This window comes from Mercurialis annua, linkage group LG5 (genome assembly GCF_937616625.2).
Source record: "Mercurialis annua linkage group LG5, ddMerAnnu1.2, whole genome shotgun sequence".
In the NCBI taxonomy this organism is placed as follows: domain Eukaryota; kingdom Viridiplantae; phylum Streptophyta; class Magnoliopsida; order Malpighiales; family Euphorbiaceae; genus Mercurialis; species Mercurialis annua.
The window spans coordinates 53408669-53428837 of NC_065574.1; the positions used below are offsets into that span (position 1 = coordinate 53408669).

Consider the following 20169-nt stretch of genomic DNA (forward strand, 5'->3'; position numbering starts at 1 on the left):
AGCTTTCAGTATTAAGGATTTGGGAGAACTAAAGTATTTCTTAGGAATGGAGGTTGTCAGAACTACTTCTGGGATCAACTTATCACAGAGAAAATATGCTATTGATCTTCTCACTGATACTGGTTTTCTTGACAGTAAGCCAGCTCCTACTCCCATGATAACTTCAAAGAAATTGTGCAAGGATCCTAATGACTTGTTGTCTGATAATACTGAGTATAGAAGGCTTGTTGGAAAACTCTTATACTTGTGCACCACAAGACCAGATTTATCTTTTGCAGTCCAGCAGTTGTCTCAATTTCTAGACTGTCCCACAACAGTTCATTTACAAGCTGTTCATAGAGTTTTAAAATACATTAAAGGGGCCCCTGGCAAAGGATTATTCTTCTCCTCTTCTTCTACTTTACATGTCCAAGCTTTTTCAGACTCAGATTGGGCATCCTGCATTGATACAAGAAAGTCGATTTCAGGATATTGTGTCTTCCTTGGCAAATCTCTCATTTCATGGAAATCTAAGAAGCAATCTACCATCTCTCGTTCTAGTTCTGAAGCAGAATATAGAGCTCTTGCTGCTCTCTCTTGTGAACTTCAGTGGATTGCTTACTTATTAGCTGATCTTCATCAAGTTTTTCCTCTTCCAGCTCAGGTTTACTGTGACAGCAACTCTGCTATACAGTTGGCACATAATCCTGTTTTCCATGAGAGATCTAAACATATAGAAATAGATTGTCATCTTGTTAGGGAAAAAATCTCTGCTGGTTTACTTCATCTTCTTCCTATTACATCAGCAAACCAAGTTGCAGACAGTCTCACTAAACCTTTGCCACCTGCATTATTTCAATCTGCTCTTTCCAAGCTGAATCTCCATGATATGTATGCTCCAGCTTGAGGGGGGCTATCACAGCTACTACTGCTACCTGTGTTACTTGCCACTGAAGAGAGTTTGTTTACAGCATTAATCCAAGTGATGCAAGCTGATTGGTTCATTCATTTGATGAGCTGGCAGTCCTTGTGATCCATAAGGATGTCAACATCACACACACGAGTTTAGTATGATCAATGAGGTAGCTTAGGGTGTAAGTTTCTTAGCTGTAACTTAGCTGGCATTCTGTTGTTAGTAACAGAATCATATTCCTTGTTCTATAAAAGGAAATGTAAGCTTGTTTTTTCTGTTGTTGAATAATTCAATCAATCTCTGAAATATATTTGTTATCTCTTTCAATTTTTCTTTTACTTTATAAGATCCAATCCTTTTCTGTCTAACAGAAAATTCACAAACTCTTCATAAAAAAACAACAAATCTTTCATATAAAAAGAACAACAAAACTTTTAAAAAAGAAAGATAATCGCTGTAAAACGTTATAAAAAAAAAAGCTAATATAACCTATAACGATTTCATCTTCAATCTTAAAAGGTCTTGATCCATCTCTGATTTTTTATTTGCATATATATTGAAATTGATGCGCCTCAACGATAGATTTACCAACAAAAATGAAAAAGATGAAAAAGAGTCGGTCATTTATTTTATTCTAAAGTAATAAAAAATAAATGGCTACCGCCAACGGCAAAAATAAACCATTAACGGAAGCCGCGCGAAAATAAAAGAAGAAACGCTTGACGGCTAGGGTTTTCTATTTGAGAGAGAGGGGAGAGGAAAGAGTTATATAACTTGACTCTTGCACTTGATAAATACGTAAACATTCAATCTTTCCATATATAAATTTTTCTAAAATATTTTAAATGTCAGGTGGACATGGAAGGATTTAGTGTTTATATATTTATCAAATATAGAGGTCAAATTGGATTATTTAACAAATTCAGAGATTCGATAAATTGGACGTTAAGTTTAGAGGTTAGATGGATAAATGATATTTAATGGTCAAATTATATATTCAGCCATTTATGCTTGTAGCTTTTTGGAATTGCTATTGCCAAATTCACTATTTCCAGGGACCTTTTCTATTAGCCAAAAGCCGTATCTGTTCATGCTTATCATATGCATTGCACGTGTAAAGAAAGGGACTTTCATAATTATTTTAAGACTTTGTAAAATATGTTATTAAAAATATAAAAATTAGATTGGTCAAACTAGCTAGTGCATATAACATTTGTTTTTTTCTTAATTCTTTAATTTTAAAATGGTCAAATTCAATTGATTTTGGATGGCAGTTGGGTAATCAAGTCGGATTTTCCTCCAAATTTTGTGGGCCATTTTTTTAGTAAATTCTTAGTTATCAATATAAAATATTTTTGATAATGAAAATACAAAAATACAAAAAAAAGTTCTTTAGAGGTTCTAACTTATCATTAATATATGTTACATTATTCTTTAGCATAGTGATTGGTCATTATCAAAAAATATTTTCGCTCTTGTAAGTTCTTTTTTTTTTTGGTACAGGGTCCATGAGGTTTCCTGAACGGGTCTCAAATATGAGACGGCACCTTTAAGCCTTTCACATTCATACTAATCCTCACTTGAGCCGTGTAGGTCCCTTGCGGGAGGCAAACTCTGACCTCAAGTTTTAAGCGGCCGCATACATGAGTACGGTTCGAACCCGCGACCTCACTTAAAATAGAAGAGCGCCTTACCAACTCATCTATGCCTTGGGGTTTGTAAATTCTTTTTTTATGCTACAGTTCTATTCAGAAAGACATATCTGAGATTTCTCCGTTGACGGAGAAAACGAACTTTCCGGCGACCGGCGGCGGTGAGACTAAAATTTCGGGATGAATTTCATTTCGAAATAAAAATAAAATTTTGAGATAATTATAGTATAATTCTATTAAATATAGTAGTTTTAAATTAATTTTAATGAATTAATCTAAAATTAATTTTTATTAGATTAAATTAAAATAATTAGTTTTTAATTATTTTTAAATATATATAAATTTGTATTAATTTGATTTAAATATCGGGTTTAATTTTGATGTTTTTGTCATGTAGTTTGGTTGGGAAAATTTGGTTTGAGTTCGGTTAGGTTGTCATGGGTTTTATTGGATGAGTGGACGTTGCCACGTCATCAATTTGCTGACTTGACAGTGACGTGGATGCCAAATTAGAAAAAATTCAGCTCGGTTCAAAAAATGGCTATAAAAGATATTGAATATTGCTAAAATTGGCTAAATCTGCCGATTTTGAAAGATTTGGCTATAGCTGACAAAACCCGCAAATATTTGGTATTTTAATGGGATTAACCCTATTTTATATGTGTTATTTGTTCTTTTATTAAATCATTTTTTTTAAATTGATTTTATGTTTTTATTTAAAAAAATTGATAGTGAAAATTTTAATAGTGCTTGACAAAAATTATTTTTGGAGCAATATCTTAACAAGCAAAAGGTTATAAGAACTTCAAATGTAAATGTTTTAGCATTTTGGGAGGCTAATCAATTATATTATCCCGAACTTACTTACATGGATCATGATGTGTTAAGCATCGCGATCAAGATTTTCTTTAACACTGATGACCGAATTCTTGATCAATATCGAAGTTCACTCAAACCTCAAACCGTGAAGACGGTCATTTGTACACGAGATTAGATTTATAGTAATATCATTGATTTAAGCATTTTAATAATTATATCTTTAAATTTTGATTATCAATATATTAATTATCTCTATATATACATATTTATATGTAGATGTAGCTAAAGTTCAAATATGAGAACTTACAAAGATATAGTGTAACTGGATCTCAACTCTTTACCATCAACTCAAGCTTATTTAGTTGATTGTAATTCTTGAGTTGAACAATATATTTTATGTTGATTGTTATTCTTAAATTGCAGAAGATGTTATGTTATTAGTTATTATTTAAGTTAGCTGTTAAATTTTTGTTAAATTTTATATTATATTTATATTTATTGTGCTGCTATGATATTACTGTATATTTAGGTTATTAAAAGGGTCTAAACGTGCATGTTAAACAAGTTGATTTAATAACATATTTCATTAAAATATGTCAATATGTATTATGTCGTGTTATTTCAAACAAGTTAACTAGGTAATACGTGTAACTAAATATGTTTATGCATGTCATGTCGTATAATCCATTTTAAAAAAAGTGTCATGTTTTGGTTTGATATATCAACCACAATTATTAATCATGTCGTGTTTAGGTTTAGGTTAATTGCGTTTGTGTCTAAACGAATATGACCCATAACACGAATTGCTAAGTCTAGATATGAATTTACAGGCAATAATAGAGTTCTAAATATTTGAAAAGATGTGGTATCAATTCAAGCTCATAAATTTGGCCTCTTAAAAAAAAGGCTTAATTACTTAAAAACCATCCAACTTGAACTTTTTTTTTGTTTATACCCCGACCTAAGAAAAAATTCATTTATACCCTGACGTATGTGTTTATGTTTCACCTCTACCCCGAGGCACTAAATTAACATCTTTTCATTTAAAAAAAAGTTTAAAATAGTTCTTCATTTAGAGAAAAATTCATTTCTAATTAAACTCTAATTAGCTTAGGTTAAAAATGAAGAACTATTTTAAACTTTTTTCTTAATGAAAAGAGGTTAATTTAGTGCCTCGGGGTAGAGGTGAAACATAAATACATACGTCAGGATATAAATGAATTTTTTCCTAGGTCAGGGTATAAACGGAAAAAAAGTTCAAGGTAAGTGGTTTTTAAGTAATTAAGCCTAAAAAAAATTTATAGACATGTTATGACTTCATTTTGTATCCCCAGGTTCTACTAATGACATTGTAGATTTTGAGGCCATTTTTTTTAGATACATGTCAGGTGGATGATAAGTTAATCAATTTTTTTTAGTGTTATTATGCATTGATAAGTTTAAAATATTTTAAAATTTGTTTGGAATTGCTTAATTTTAGCAGTCTGTTTTTAATGTAAAGTGCACAAGACAGAATAATTGTTATTTTAGTATCTGTTTGTTTGTGATGCAAGAAAATTAAAGTTAAGAAGGAGATCTGTAATGAGCTGTCAGTTGGAGGAACAGTCATCAGGGATCACATAGGACAAGTCTGCAGGATGGGTACCAAAACGTTTGCAGGAATCACGAACGTGGAAATGGCAGAACTGTTGGCCATAAGATTCGGAGTGGAGACGGCTATAGCAGCAGGGTACAAGAAGTTACACATTGAATCGGATGCCTTACTGGCTTTACATCGCGTTCACAACACTGATAGCGCAATGGATCACAGTCAGTTGATAGCAGAAGACATTGTGGATTTGAGAAACAATACAGAGGAGATTACGCTCTCGCACGTGCGACGAGATGGGAATCGGCTAGCACATTCTTTAGCTAAATGGGGTTTGCAGAATAGAATTGATATAATTTCAGATAGTGTTATTACAAACGAGTTGAAAGACATTGTAATGGCTGATATTTTTCTGCAATAAAATCCTACCTCATTCTAAAAAAAAAAAATAGAAGGAGATCTGTTGGAATTTATATCTATAATTCTGACTACATTAATGTAAGTTGAAGCTGTAAAGTCCGACTTAAAGGATAGATTTGAATCTCACCACGGAGAGCATCACGCCCGTGGTGAAGCAAGAATCAAACGGTATCGTAATGTTGGATTTTAAGGAGTTAAGAATAATTATTATTTCAAAATAGAACTATAAAATGAATAGCTTTTCAAATAAAATAACATCTACTTATATATGATTCGTTTTTTCCCCTTATATTGACCGTGTCAAATTACAAAATTTGGAATAAAATCTTGTTAGGTTGGATACTACTGAAATAATAAGAGTCCAAATTGGATTTTGTTAGAGTTTGCGAAAAAAATTGCAGCATTTCAAGAAAATTGACAAACTGCAATACATTGACATGAATGATTATTCCGTGACAAATTTCATTATTGCGACCTAAATTTAGAATAGGATGCCGGAGAAGTTCAAAACCATTTTAAGAAATTTATTAAATCAAAAAATGGACCACAAATTAATTATTTTTGTTCACTTCATGTCTGATCGTAGTCATGTGAAATTAGGACCACCGTTTTCAATTCTCTTTTTTCCTTTTCCGGTGGCCGGGAACTTTCTTTCTAGAAAAGTTTTATTATTAAGTAATTATGTGGAAGAGAAACTAGTAAAATAGCCATCAGAAAATATAGATAATTTTTTTTATCTATACTATATATAAAAGCACGGATGGGGGGGACAGGCAAATTTACTGAATAATCCTTTTCAGTTTAATACTAAATAAAGGTTTTATGGTCATTAACTAATTAGTTATTTAATTAATCACTATTGTAATTAAAGTCCTAATTAGAATAGGTAGCTAAATTATCTCCAATTTATTAAAAAATAACTAAATTGTCTCCAAATTAGTAGGAATGCCTATCTTTTAGTTTGATTAAACTATAAAATTAAAATACTGTATTTGGTCAATATAATATTATTTAAATTTCTATTTTATTATTTTTAAAGTTATTATTAATAAAATTAAGTCAATTATTTAATTATGGTTATTATAAAACCAAAACAAGAATAAATTTGGTATGGAAAAAAATTTAATAACCGCCAAAGAATTTGATTTGAACTAGGAATTAAATAGTTCGACTCCAGTAAAATAAACAAACATTTAACTTATTCTTTTTAATGATTAGCTAATTAATTTTCTTTGTAATGTAATATGTGATTATAAATAGACGTATTCAGCTAATTGAGTTTTTTCAACTTAATGAAAGCACATACATTGGCATTGGGGTTAGAATTTATCTCAAGCAATATTGAGCTGATGGAATATTCATTAACAAATCAAAAATAAATTTATAATTTGAACATTCTTTTATTCGTAATATTTGTAATTTAATAGAACATTAAAATTGAGTTAATTAGAATTATTAATTTTAATTTATTATAATTAATATTAAATTAGTTAGAGTTTTTGTTGAATAGCAAAATAATATGATTCTACTTTTTTTATCAAAAAAATATTAATGATAATAAATTTAATTCATCTCGTACAATATTTTTTAATCCAACAAAGATTATATTCATATTAATTACAAATAAAGCATAATAATATAATTATATTTATTTTTATTAAAAATTCTAATTAATTTAATATTGATTATAAATAAAATAAAATAAAATGGTACAATTATAATGAATTTATAATATTTGACGAGTCACATTACGAGCCACGTGCGTAGCACGTAATGCGAAACTAGTATTTATAATCACATGAATTTTGTGCACCTCATAATTGGAAGCAAAGATCATATGCAATTGCTAATTAGTTGGTTGTATTTTTATCTCAATCCTTAACATCCAAGGCTCCCATTTCAAAAGAGGCCTAATATTTTAAAAATACCAAAAAAATTGGATGATGTTGATTTTAATCAAACATTTTAAAACACTAAATTTAACTAATTTTTGTAAATGAATTTTAGCAGATCACTCATTTATTTTCAAAAAACAACAAGTCTTTTCAATTATAGTCAAATATAACCTTTTTTTATATTTGAAAAGTACTTGTAAAGATCATCGGAAATGATCACAACCGGAACAAATCGAAAAGGTTTGACAATTTTTGAGAAAATATTGAATAATCGACTAAAATTAAAATGTATTTATTGAATTTGGCTAAAATTTGTTATAGTTGACCTCACTTGAATTTTTTTAATATGTTTAAGACATGAAACCCTTTAAAAATGGATAAAGATGTGATTTCAACTCGTTAATTTAAGATATAATGTACCAGAAAATTTGCATATTTTTGTGTTTTTATAATTTTAATTAAAGTTTTAAAATTTTAAAACTTTAAAATTTTAAAACTTTAATCTAATATTATACGTTTATTGACTGATTAAAAAATTTAATCTAAATAATGTTAATTGATTAAAAATAATAATAAATAATTAAAAATAATCGATGACTGATGATTAAAAGATAGTCGACTTTACTGTATTAAAAAAATCTTAATAATGTGGTATTATGTAACGAGACCCACTTGAACGCGTAGACATGCGTTGAAGAAAAAGGAGAAATAAAGTAGGAATTGTGGATGTTGTTATTCAAAGTCTCCAAGAGTGTTGGATTGTCTCACGGGGTTCTTCCATTGGACCCATTAAGCTTTCACTTTCTAATCTAAATTTTTACATTCAAAATGAAATTATTAATAATTTTTAACTCACATCCTACAATTTTGATCTTTTATTCCCGTGCCCATCACATTTTAAATCATAATGTATTCTACAAATATAATTTAAAACAGTTTTTTTAGAAGAGCTCATTACCATTATCATATCAAAAGAGACATAATATATCAAAAGAATTACAAAAACATATGATTCAAAAAAATATTTAAATAAAAAACTTAATAAATAGTCATCGTAATAACTTTTTTTTTGATATTGCGCATTGGAGATAAAATCATAATTTTATGCTAAATATTTGTTATTTTTTCATGCTAAAACTAGCATAAAAATTAACAAAAATTGAGATATTCTAATACGCCAAAATCGGTGGGCATCACACACCAAACCAAATTCTAAAACCTAATTATTATGATTATCTTTATCAAAACCTATAATGTGTAATTTGGAAAAGTGATTAGCCCTCTTCACCTCTCACCATCACTCCTTTAATAATGTTGCTGATTATCGTGAAATAAAAAAATAAGAAACCAAAATCATTTCCATCACATCAGTTTTTTCAAAATTAATTACTAAAATCCTCCCGTATCTTAAATCATAATTATCAAGTTTAAAAAATCAATTATTTTATTATTCAATCGAAATTCACTATTACCTCCTTATTAGGTGCTAATTGTTATAAAATGAACAATTTCAATTGTCTATAGTGAAATGAAAGAGAATACATTGTTCGGATAAAGTTGTTATTTGTGATCTTTGGATGAATATAATGTTTTATGTAATCTGTTTTGTCATTGTTATAATTCAATGAACCTTGATCAAACAACGAAAATATTAAAGATTTTATAATATATGAATGGAATATCTTTCCAAAAATTGAGGCAAATTAAACGCAAAACACTAGATATGAAAGCCATCATTATGTAATTTGATTAGAGCCATAATGATTTCATAGTCTACTCTAGAATTAATTGGAGGTCCCCCATTCTCATATGCCAAATTGAGCCCTTCTCTTGAAGGTTCAGGACAGAACATGTGCAAATGAGACAACCATGTATTCTATGTCTTAATAACTTCACTTCTACTAATTGCTGCCAGATAAGCTAATATATTGTAGTCTAACTTAAGCAATCTTACCTTAGTTGGCCAACATATATATATATATATATATATTCCGACTAAAGTAATTATTCCACGTATTTGTTATGACATCATACAACAAATCAATAAAATACGTGAAATGTGTAAATCTTTTTTTATAATAATCATATAAACAATAAAAGTTTTCACTCATATGATTAATTTGTTGTACAGATGATATGGTAATATCGCAATAATTATCTTGCCAATAGTTAGAGAGAAGGAATCATACGTCAAAATCTTCATGAAGGAGGAAGGGAGCACGGACCAGAAGAAATTCTGTATATAAAAATTTTACTTTTAATTTGTAAGACAAGCTATGAATAATGTTTGTGCATTCTTTAGCACTAACATTTCATTTTATATTAGGTAAGTAGTCATAGCTTGATGTTTGTTTGCAGTTTTACTATTGCAACTACGATTGATATGAATTAATATTAATTTTGAATTTCGATAAAAAAAAGATCACCTCTGCCTAAAAAAGAAAAAAATGAATCTTAATGTAATATAAATTTAAAAGCTTTCGACCCTTAAACTTATAGGACGAGCTCAAATAAAGCAAATTTTATGTATTTAATAGCATTTGGAAAACAATCGTAAATATAAAATTGTGTTTAACATCTTATATCAATTTCAACATATTTATATTTAATATCTTCACTGTTCCAAAATAGGTCAAGTTTGACTCATATAAATACGGTCGACAAATTTTAAAGACCGGGATCACCCTTATACACAAGTCATCCTACATTACGCTAATTTAAAGATTAAGCTTTCAAAATAAGTCAAATTTGACTTGTATAAATACGGTCGACAAATTTAAAGACCGAGATGACCCTTTAATCATGAGTTTAGCATAATGTAGGATGACTTGCGTATGATATCAATATCACCAAAGGATTCCCATAGGAATATGCAAATGATCCCTCTCTTAGAATTAAAAGCTTGAGCTAGTGGCAATATTTGCCAGTCAGGAAGAATCTTCAACCGATACCCTAGCTAGGGGACCTCATTGATCTCTCTGGGACATTAAACTTCTTTCACATGTCAAATTTTCCTACTTTCTCAATATAATATCATCATCTTCATGAATCATGTGGGTCTAACTCTCACACCATTATTCTACTTTCCATTCTAATTCATGAATTATTAATAAAATCTAATCCAAAACAGTGTAATAACAATGAATATTTTAGAATTTATATAAAACAAGGAAAAGATTTGTATTATCAGCAACTAATCAAGGACGTGGGCCAATAACTAAAAGTCGGTTAAAGGAGAAAGAGAAGCCAAACCTGGATTAATATATGGCTCTGATTAAGCTGCAGAAGAATATAATGTGTGAGAAATTAGTCACGTAAGTGCTAACTCTTCAGATAAAGTCGCTACTGGTCCACGTGGCATCCATGACTCTCTCTAAATCTACTGAAGCAGCTGCTTCTGGTCCATCTCTGGATTTCTGAAATGAAAACACCAACTTATTTTCACTCAAATCTGTCCTTGCAACACTTTTGTCTATATACCACTCACACCACCATAATAATCTTGGTGACGGACCGTCCACCACCACCACCACCGCAATTACCACCACCATTATCGTTGCTTAAGTGCAACTGCATTACAAAAATCTCATGTCTGCCACTTGTATTGCAATTTTCATATATCCTCCTTGTCTCTCCTTTTCGTCATCTTTCTACCTTACCTTTTTTGTTCAAACAAGATGAAAAGTTTATCTTCATGTTTTTCCTGCTTTCCCTTTAATGACGCACTACATATGAATAGCCTATTTACCTGCAGAATCATTTCAAACATGTCAGGCGTGCTACAAAGTAAGACTTAACCCGTGTTACCAGTCACAGGCTTCTCATATTTATAAATAAAGCCATCCTCAAGAGACTCATAATCTAATAGTACTCTTCAAGATGACAATTACCTGGGCCAAAAACTTCTTCCATAGATTCTGTAGCGACGAGGTTCAAATGCAAAGTATTTACCATGCCAACTTCTCTAGTGACCTCCTGCCATCTCTTGGAGCCAGATTGAACCAGGCAACCAGGCTTCAGAGACATATTATTTCTCCGTATAGTCCCCGTTATAGGGGTTGGGAGATGTGGCTTGTTGTTCTGGTCATTTACTCTGCATGGATCTCTCCGTTTGAGTTGGCATTTCTAACTTACAAGAAAGATGATGCCCTTTTCATCATCGATAACATTGTCAATGTTTTCTTTGCCATTGATATTGTTCTCACCTTTTTTGTCGCCTATCTCGACAGCCAAACTTATCTTCTTGTTGATAATCCGAAGAACATAGCATTCAGGTGAATAAATTCTTTTCAGTGATTAAGCGCCATTTCATATTGCAGCCAAATGTCTACTTTATGCTTGTTTTTGCATACTGCTCCACTAGAGCAATCATTTCAATCTAATTCGCAGGTACATAACTACCTGGTTTATCTTTGATGTCTGCTCAACGGCCCCATTTCAGTCTATCAGTCTCCTGTTCACACATCAAAGCAGCAGTGAAATTGGCTTTAGATTACTCAACATGCTTAGACTCTGGCGTCTCCGAAGGGTGAGCTCCCTGTTTGCAAGGTCGATCACCAAAAACAAATCAATACTTTCTTAATATTTTTTTCCAATTATTATGCGAAAAAAAAAAGACTCAATGGGCTATTATGCTACTTTCAGACTTGAAAAGGACATCCGGTTCAACTATTTCTGGACTCGCTGCATAAAACTCGTTTCTGTAAGTAATTGAAAACTTACCACTCATTTCCTGCCAAAAATATGCCAGATTAGTAATTCTCAATCTTCTTCCCTGTGATTGACTTCAGGTGACCCTGTTTACAGTGCATTGTGCTGGCTGCTTTAACTACTTACTTGCAGATAGGTATCCTGATCCAAAGAAAACCTGGATTGGTGCAGTATATCCAGGTTTCAAAGAAGCCGGTCTCTGGGACAGATATATAACTGCCATGTACTGGTCTATTACTACTCTAACCACAACTGGATATGGAGACTTGCATGCTGAGAACACCAGAGAGATGCTTTTCGATATCTTCTATATGCTTTTTAACCTGGGATTGACAGCTTACCTCATCGGAAACATGACAAACCTTGTAGTTCACTGGACAAGCCGCACAAGGAATTTCGTAAGTCCTCATCCGTTTCTAGTAGCTTTCTGTTAATCCACCCAAACTTTTTACCTACTATTAAATTATATATATTCAGAAATGAACAATAACAAATCAAGCTGATTGGATATGAATAAAAAATCAAGTTGTTAGAGAATGGAAGATCAATGGCGCTATGATCCTTTGAGTAATGTCTTTTGTGTTCAGTTTCTTAGCTGGCAAAATATAATTTTCTTCGAGAGAACCCAAGCTTTGTCTAGTCTAACAACTAATGTAAGGACCTTGTTTTGAGTAATGTAGAGGGACACAGTTAGGGCGGCTTCTGAATTTGCTGCACGAAATCAGTTGTCACATCGCTTACAGGATCAAATGTTGTCGCACTTGTGTCTGAAGTTCAGAACAGAAGGACTGAAGCAGCAAGAAACTTTGAACGGTCTGCCAAAAGCAATTCGGTCAAGCATTGCTCACCATCTATTCTACCCCATCATACAAAATGTTTATCTATTTGAAGGGGTTTCTCATGACTTCCTCTTCCAATTGGTAATAATTTAATATCATTATAACTATGCATAACATTATTCCTTTACCCCTATAAGCTGCTTTATAGCTGGGAGATAAACCGATCAACCAACAGCCTGCATGATATTTACAAATAATTAGTAGATATGAATGATCACTAACGCAATCCACTCTTTTGAAAAGGCATCAGAAATGGAGGCTGAATATTTTCCGCCCAGGGAAGACATAATTCTTCAGAGTGAAGCTCCAACAGATCTTTATGTACTCGTCTCAGGAACAGTGGTAATTATAATTTTAAACTTATTAATTACGTCCTAATTCTAGGAATTACCTTCCGCTGACGTTCATTTGCGTTGGTAATAATTCCTTGTTGCAGAACTTGATGTCCAATACAGATGGATGCAATCAGGTAAATACATCTCAGCAGTTGAACATTCGCTAGCTATCATAATTTATATCTGCCATTTTCCAATAAGCCCTCAAATTATCATATCCGTGCAGATTATTGGAAAAGCAACTACTGGGGATATGATTGGAGAAATAGGAGTATTATGTTACAGGCCGCAACCTTTCACAGCTAGAACCACTGAGCTTTCCCAAATACTAAGGCTGACCAGAACTTCACTAATTAACACCATAAAGGCAAATTCAGAAGATGGTCCCATCATAATGAATAACCTTTTCAAGGTATATATTTTCTGTAAGAAGATTCTAATTAGCAAACACTTTATTATTTTTCTATGCCATGATAAATCTGTGTCCTACACAACTACAGAAACTTCAAGGGCCAGAAAGCACAGGATGTGATAGCCAAAGCAAAGATCCAGGACCAATTCTACAAGAATGGTGTCATGGAGGACCTAAGGAAGAAGGCTACTCTGATGCAGGATGTCAAAATAATTCACATGGAGGTGCGTTAGCCATTGAAGCAGGAGATAAATTTTTCAAAGCACCTAAAGCTAGAGAAAAGAGCGAAAAATTCATAGGTCATAATCTTATGAAACATGCAGCAGATACAGATTTAACAGTTGATGACGGTCAAAAGGCTCTACATGCTGCTGTTTGCAATGGCCATATTGAAATGGTTAAGATTTTGCTGGAAGGAGGAGCAAGTACAAATAAACCAGATTCCAGGGGATGGACACCAAAAGCTCTAGCACAGCAGCAAGGAAATAAAAGCATATATGATTTATTACTAAATTATGAAAATAAAAGGCAAGTAGATGAACACAAAGTAGATCTTATCGAGTCAGAAACTACAGATGATGCTAACATTAGTCAAGAGAAACATAAAAGAATAATTGAGTCATCTTGTTTCAACTTCCAATCCAAGACGGCACCTACAAACTCCAGTCCACGTACTTATTGCAGCCCCAGTAGTAAGGAAGCAAAAGCAATAACCAAAAAGAGAGTCACTATCTATATGCATTGTCACAGCAATAGTTTACAAAAACGTAATGGGAAGTTAATTATCCTACCTGATTCCTTAGAAGAGCTGCTCAGAATCGGCGGTAAGCTATGTTTAACCTCAAAAAAGCATTTGAATATTAACCTGAATATCAGGAACAAAACTTTTATTTCATGTTTAATTGCATATTATAAGACTAAATGTGAAGAAAAATTTGAACAAAGATATCAAACCTTGAATAAGGATGGCTGTTGTCCACATTCTTTACCTTATTATGCCTTATCCAATTTGTCATTACAGCACCTTCTGACACTGCAGGTGAAAAGTTTGGAGACTACAAATTTACAAGAGTCATCAATGCTGAGAATGCAGAAATAGATGATATATGTGTCATTCGAGACGGAGATCATCTGTTTCTCCTCCAAAATGACTGAAAACTAGGAATGTAATGTGACCTAAAAGTTGGTCGCAGATTCTGTAGACATGCGGATAGCTTAATGTTTAGAGCAAATGTATAGAGCAATATTAACAAAAAGTAGAATATATGAATTGTCAAAAAATGAGCCACCAAATAGGGCTCAGAAACTCCAGTTAAGTGCTGGAAATTGAGAAATTAATACAAAATGTTGCAATTTCACTCCCCTACCACATATAAGTATGAAAATTGTTAACTGAACGCAAATACATCTTACAATCCTGTAATAGTCTGTAGGGCTCTATAAACAAAGTTGCCCAAAGAAATTTCTCAGTAGACAACTGACTGCAGATCAAAACATTGATGCATTGCGAAGGAATGCCGGAAACTCAAGTTGCTGCCAACATTTCTTAATTACCCCATAACTGATCGCCTTTTAAACCAGGAATGATCGTGTTAATTATGCACCATCAAAATTTCAAAAGCAGTAGAGTATTGCCCGCAAAAGTACAAGCTTGAAGTATGTTTCTGCATGTGTATTTTCTCTACGCAATAGATATCAATCTCTCTCATGTGCCTTTAATAGGAATAGGATGTGCTTCCGTGTTAAAAACAAACTTATCCAACGGAATATTAGAGGTATTCCCAAATAGCAAGTACAAATATTTTAATGTCTCTCCCAAATAGAAGGTCTCCATCTTGTCTCTTCTCTGAGGAGGAAGCACAGTAACATCTTCCAAAGAGCTATATCCACCAGATTCAACCTTTGTGTACTTCTCAAATGCTTCAAAGATCTGCCAACCCCATTCACGGTATCTGCAGCACATAATAGTTGGTCAGCTAACTAAATTTTCGAGAAAGGAACATGATAAGTTAATGCCTGAATTTTCAGAATGTACTTGGGATCTTCTGTAATTCGATACAACACAAACAAAGATTCTACAGTTTCAGGGCGCAAGAGATTATGGCGATCGGCATGTCTGATTACTATGTCATTAACAAACTCTGAACTCTTATTCCCCCCATCAAGCCCATTTTCAGAATTTTCCTGCATAACTCAGAACCAACAGCAAAAGGATTACAGGAGGCAATTACAGAAAGAAGTTTAAAAGATTAAAGAATGTTATAGCTTGCAATAGAAGGTAGAAAGCCAACTCAAACATCCATTCTGGTGCAAAGAACGATATTATGATGTGGCAATATTTCTGGCAATGGACGATAATTCATGCAACCAACCTTGGTGTGAAAATAAACAATTTCTGGAGCAAGACCAGTAGCAGTTACTGAATACATTTCAAAGCATGTCTTTACTAAATCTTCAGCGAGCTTTAAATTTTCAAGGTCTTCAAAATTAAGCAAATTGTCTTTCATTGCCTTTTCCTTTGTGACACCTTTAGTGGCACCAAGAGCAAGTGTACCAGGCAAAAAACACACCTGGAAATGAAAGTAAAAAGTTTACAGCTAATTAATTACTGTGAACATATATGTAAATATCAAGGGTGCTAGAGGAACTTTTATTACAAAAGCACGCAATCAACAAGATCCGAAACCTATCTCCCACATCAACCCAAATAAAATATTAGCAAATCATTCACAAAACTAAACAAAGTAACCAGCAAATAAACAGTCTCCTGAGCATTGGAGAAAAAAATTTGCCCAGTGCTTGATTGTCTGCTACACCAAGATCCTGAAAGTTATCAGCTACTATGTCTTTAAGATTAGAGACGCGCAATTATACGCCCCCACAACCTTTTTCTATATCTTCCCAGTCAAGGCATAAGGTAATTAAAGAATGCAAACTGTTACTGAATGTATTCATCAACCACATATGCTGGGGGAAGAGAGAGAGAAAATGGGGGTGTTCACAATATCAAATCTGAAGCAACAGAAGATTAAATTCAAAGAATATTCTCAGGTTCAAAGACAGACTCAACGTTTAGGATTATGAAAGCTAAAGGAGAGCACAACAGACTAATGGGTGAAAGAAAGACACACACACACATAGAGAGAGAGAAAGAGAGGATCTCCGCATTATGAATAGCCAGAGCTTATTCTTGAATATATGTCAAATGGCAAGCATGGTTATGTATGCATTCAGATAGCATTTGACCGAAAAAAAGAGACTCAGTATGCAGCAAATTCTCAAGTCTCAGATTTATGGGCTAGTAAGTAGACAATTAGTTGAAAATTTCTCAGCACCTAGTAGCAACGTGGAACGCTCATCACATGGAAACTAATGTAAATCAACAGCTCAAGATTTTACCAGATTGCAGATAAAATCACTAGTGAAGCAGTTATTTCACAAGAATTAGATGGATCAGATGCAAATAATTTCAGTTAGTAAACTATTTTTATAATGACCATCAAGAATATACAAGAAGGAATAAAACACAAAATAGCAGAAAGTTAGATTGACAATGATATAAGAAGTGCACATACCAAGTGATCCATTTTGGGACTAAATGAACCCTTTGGCCCATACGGCAACTCCCCAACAAAAACCAATCCATTTGGGATTGATTTCTGAACAAGGAGGTGCCTCACACCTTTCATAGCTTCCTCGTACATGTTGTATAAATAAGTGAAATTGGCATCTCGGCTGGTTCCCTGCTGCAGCCAAACTTTAATTAAGTACTCATAATAGCTGTCACCACGAGAACCCAGTCTAATATTTTCTCCACTAAATTCGCCAGAATCAGGGCTGCAACAAAAGGAAGAAACTATTAAAGGAAAAAAAATTATTTTTGTGGTGCTAAGCAGAAATCTCATTCAAATAACATGTTTTTCTAATCAAAAAAAAGAGGAGGGTAACAAAGGTGACTGAAATACACAAAGAAAATAAATGGATTTCACATATACTTTCCAATAAGAAGATAAATTTTATGAAAGAAAATAGCAGGAAGGTGTATAATAGAGAAATAATTAACCGTTCAAACAAAAAGCAATTATGAAGACAAATAAATAGATAGATAACATAAGAGAAGAAAAAAAATACTCTTAAATCAAGTTAAGTAACACTTGAAAGTTATGAAATTCCAAAGACGAATTACATGCTCTTCATGTAGACACCAAAACAGATTACATTATTGCAAACATTTTAAGGTCCTCAGCGTTAAGATTCATTACATTACAATTTGTATGAAATAGACAGTTGAGGGTAGGTCCATTGTAAATTCCCCTCGACATCAAATGGTAAAACTTAGAAGCCTCCTTGCTTAACAGCATGAGGTAAGTGTTTGGTTCTCAAAAGAGGAAGTGCTCGATGAGGTTTTAACAAAAGAGGGTCATTAGCCCCTCAGGTCTAATCATCATTGTCCTGATTGCAACCTTAAAATGGACTACATCAGTTGATTAACTGCAGCCATAAACATTACAAAACTTAGGCGGAAGACATACCTGATGTATATAGGAACTAGCCCTTCTACCTTTGAAAGATTCCTCATATGTGCCAAAACCTTCATAGCTTCTATGCTATACTTTGGATCACCAGAAACAGCACTAAGATAATTGAACTCAAGCTGCAAAGTTGAAACTTCAGAAGTACTACTCAAACCATCAGGGGAACGATGTGCTGAGGGATCACGTAGAACAACATCACTAAAGGGAATAGGAGTTGGACTGGAAGTAAAAGCCAGAAGTAGACGATCAGCCAAACTTTTAGCAATCTCAAGATACACGATTGGTTTTGGCCCCTTATGGATAGAATTACTCCCTTGTTCCCCTCCACTTAAATGATATGCACTTAAGAGACCACCCAAGACACGAATTGTAGTTTCAAATAAATTAACTTGGCCTTTCTTACTAATCCTATCAGAAAGATGTGTTTCAATCCATGATCCGGCTTCAGAAACAATTTCATCAGCATCCATTATCATGGCAGTATCAAGAGCATCTACAATAGTAGCACCCAAACCTCCTAACCCATCAACTCCCCGATGAGTCAGCGGCATAAGTTCATCATACCCCATTGCATATTTTTTATAGCCAGACCAGGCATGGATAAAAGCTTCCTTTACCTTTTGTTCCCTTCCTTTCCATTTCAAATCAGCATTTAGCTTCTCAGGAGTAACCTTGTCATCCGGTGACAATCGAGGAGGAAGCCTGGGAGGTTTCCTAAATAACTGTCCAAGTCTACTATTACCATCTGCAGTCACCTCACTACCATTTATTCTTTGTGCTAGTACTTCAGAAAAGGAATGTGCACTACTTGTATGTGTTAGCATAAGATATGCTATACCAAAAATCATTAACAACATTAGAAACTTCCCTGTGCTACAACTTACGCATTGGCGCTTTAAATTATTAGTAATCAAAGATTGTGAGATCACCTGGAAGAAAAAGACATAACAATAAATTCATAGCCAGAAACGACATAAAATGACAAAATTAACAACTTTAAGTCCAATAGAAGCTTCTCTAAGATACATTATAAAAAACAAAGAAACTTCAAGACGTAATACAAATATGCCATTGTTTGAAATAAATTACTAACAAGAATTCAATTTCATCTAAAACTATAGCAAGATTACACCACTTATAAGGCAATTTCACTCCTATATTCTATTTTTTTAGTTGAATTTCGGCTACATTTCCAATTTTCCAAACATTGAATCGAATTCTCAATTTTCGAGATTTCAAACAAATGTATCAGTTACTTATAATATGATTGGCTCTAATCTACGTTATTCTTAGATAATACGCAATGGCTATTCTTAATCGCAATATAAACTAAAGGAAGCTAAAATCAAACACTAAAAAAACTAATCAAGCTAACTAATGAAGCTAAAAATAGGCATAATTAAACAAGAAACAAAATAGATAGGGATCCATAAGAATATAACCTTGACAAAAGAGCGTTGGCGAAACTTGGCATTATCATAGTGAACATCTTTCATGGAATAAGGAAGAGAATTCGACATTATTCACCTCAAAATTAGGGTTGATCTGCCTCGCTCTGCTATCTTTTTCTAAAGATCGCAGAGAGACAGAGAGAGGTAATTTAGTTAGAGCTATAATTTTGATAAAATTTGGATCTGATTGATCATATATTTGATGGAAAAATTATAGAAGCGCGGGAAAATGTTTCTCGCCGGGGTGGATTCGCCGGAATTCAGATTGAAAGACGGTCAACGGCAGCGGCAACGGATTTTCGTCGTTGATTAGCTTCTGGTTAATAACAGGAGGAAAAGGAAAAGAAAATGAGAGAATGTGCAGGACATAGATTAAATAGAAAAACGACTGCGTATTGAAGCTATCAAGTCAGTGATCAGCGTGTTTTTGGGGTGGTTGATCATTCTGACAATAATATCCTCACCGGATTTTTCCTTCCTATATTTGTCCTTATTTCTTTCTTTGCAAAAATAATTTAAATTAGAGAAAAAATTGTGATAAATTGGTGAATTTTAAGTTGAATCTCACCTCTCTATTGCTAAATAAAATAAAATATTTTCATGAATTGTTGTTGGATCTGA

At 32.8% G+C, this 20169-nt stretch overlaps 2 protein-coding genes and 1 long non-coding RNA gene across 5 annotated transcripts; 1 reads left to right on the top strand and 2 right to left on the bottom strand.

Moving 5' to 3' along the window:
* Positions 1-9040: 9040 nt before the first annotated feature.
* Positions 9041-11259, bottom strand: LOC126680384 (uncharacterized). Its single transcript, XR_007641128.2, has 3 exons — positions 11157-11259; positions 10519-11014; positions 9041-9502 (listed from the first exon to the last, which is right to left on the bottom strand). It is a non-coding gene; the product is annotated as an uncharacterized LOC126680384 (long non-coding RNA).
* Positions 11008-14928, top strand: LOC126680382 (potassium channel KAT1-like). 3 transcript variants are annotated; one of them, XM_050375510.2, is made up of 10 exons: positions 11008-11540; positions 11656-11814; positions 11911-11968; positions 12057-12374; positions 12657-12896; positions 13059-13157; positions 13252-13284; positions 13377-13562; positions 13651-14386; positions 14602-14928. In XM_050375510.2, the coding sequence occupies exons 1-10, from the start codon at positions 11146-11148 to the stop codon at positions 14715-14717; spliced, it is 2340 nt and encodes a 779-aa protein (XP_050231467.1). In that variant the 5' UTR covers positions 11008-11145; the 3' UTR covers positions 14718-14928. The 3 variants fall into 3 exon arrangements, with proteins under 3 accessions (XP_050231467.1, XP_050231466.1, XP_050231468.1); XM_050375509.2 differs by having other exon boundaries at positions 13651-14928; XM_050375511.2 differs by lacking the exon at positions 11008-11540 and having other exon boundaries at positions 11682-11794; positions 13651-14928.
* On the bottom strand, positions 14809-20012 carry LOC126680383 (mannosyl-oligosaccharide 1,2-alpha-mannosidase MNS3). Its single transcript, XM_050375512.2, has 6 exons — positions 19540-20012; positions 18095-19026; positions 17138-17399; positions 15935-16132; positions 15598-15746; positions 14809-15514 (listed from the first exon to the last, which is right to left on the bottom strand). Exons 1-6 carry the CDS (start codon positions 19615-19617, stop codon positions 15268-15270), a joined length of 1866 nt encoding a protein of 621 aa, XP_050231469.1. The 5' UTR covers positions 19618-20012; the 3' UTR covers positions 14809-15267.
* Between the last annotated feature and the right edge of the window lie 157 nt (positions 20013-20169).